The 415-nt window shown below is 74.7% G+C and overlaps 1 protein-coding gene across 1 annotated transcript in view; it reads left to right on the top strand.

Moving 5' to 3' along the window:
• The first annotated feature begins 153 nt into the window (after window positions 1-153).
• The window catches only part of LOC104832777 (1,25-dihydroxyvitamin D(3) 24-hydroxylase, mitochondrial-like), a 1,919-nt gene continuing 1,657 nt past the window's right edge, over window positions 154-415 (top strand). Inside the window, exon 1 of the mRNA XM_010569141.1 lies at window positions 154-363. Coding sequence (XP_010567443.1) covers window positions 154-363 — 210 coding nt within the window. The remainder of the gene's footprint in view (window positions 364-415) is intronic.

The following is a 415-nucleotide window of genomic DNA, read 5'->3' on the forward strand; positions in this document are numbered from 1 at the left end:
CCGGGCCGGGCGGGGCCGGGCGGGGCCGGGCCAAAGCGGCCCCACCTCACCCCACCCAGGGCTCCCATTGGCCCCCGATGAAAGTCCAGCGAGCCTCCCGGCTGCTATATAGGAACATCTCGTGGGGGGAATGGGTGTCTCGTCGCCGCGGCTATGGGAGCCTGCAGCATCTTCCTCCGGCCCCCCGCCCTCACCTGCGGCCGCGGGACCCCCGCGCAGCGCTTCTTCGCCTCCTCCCTCTGCGCCCTGCGGGGCCGCGGCCACCCCCTGGCCGCCTTACCCGGCCCCCCAAGCTGGCCGCTGATGGGCAGCCTGCCCGACGTCCTCTGGAAGGGGGGGCTCAAGAGGCAGCACGAAACGCTGGTGAGGAGGGCTGAGGGATGGGGATGCTGCGGGGGGGGGGGGGGGGGGGGGG

The sequence above is a fragment of the Haliaeetus leucocephalus genome, unplaced genomic scaffold, assembly GCF_000737465.1.
Source record: "Haliaeetus leucocephalus isolate CR32 unplaced genomic scaffold, Haliaeetus_leucocephalus-4.0 Scaffold262, whole genome shotgun sequence".
Lineage (NCBI taxonomy): Eukaryota > Metazoa > Chordata > Aves > Accipitriformes > Accipitridae > Haliaeetus > Haliaeetus leucocephalus.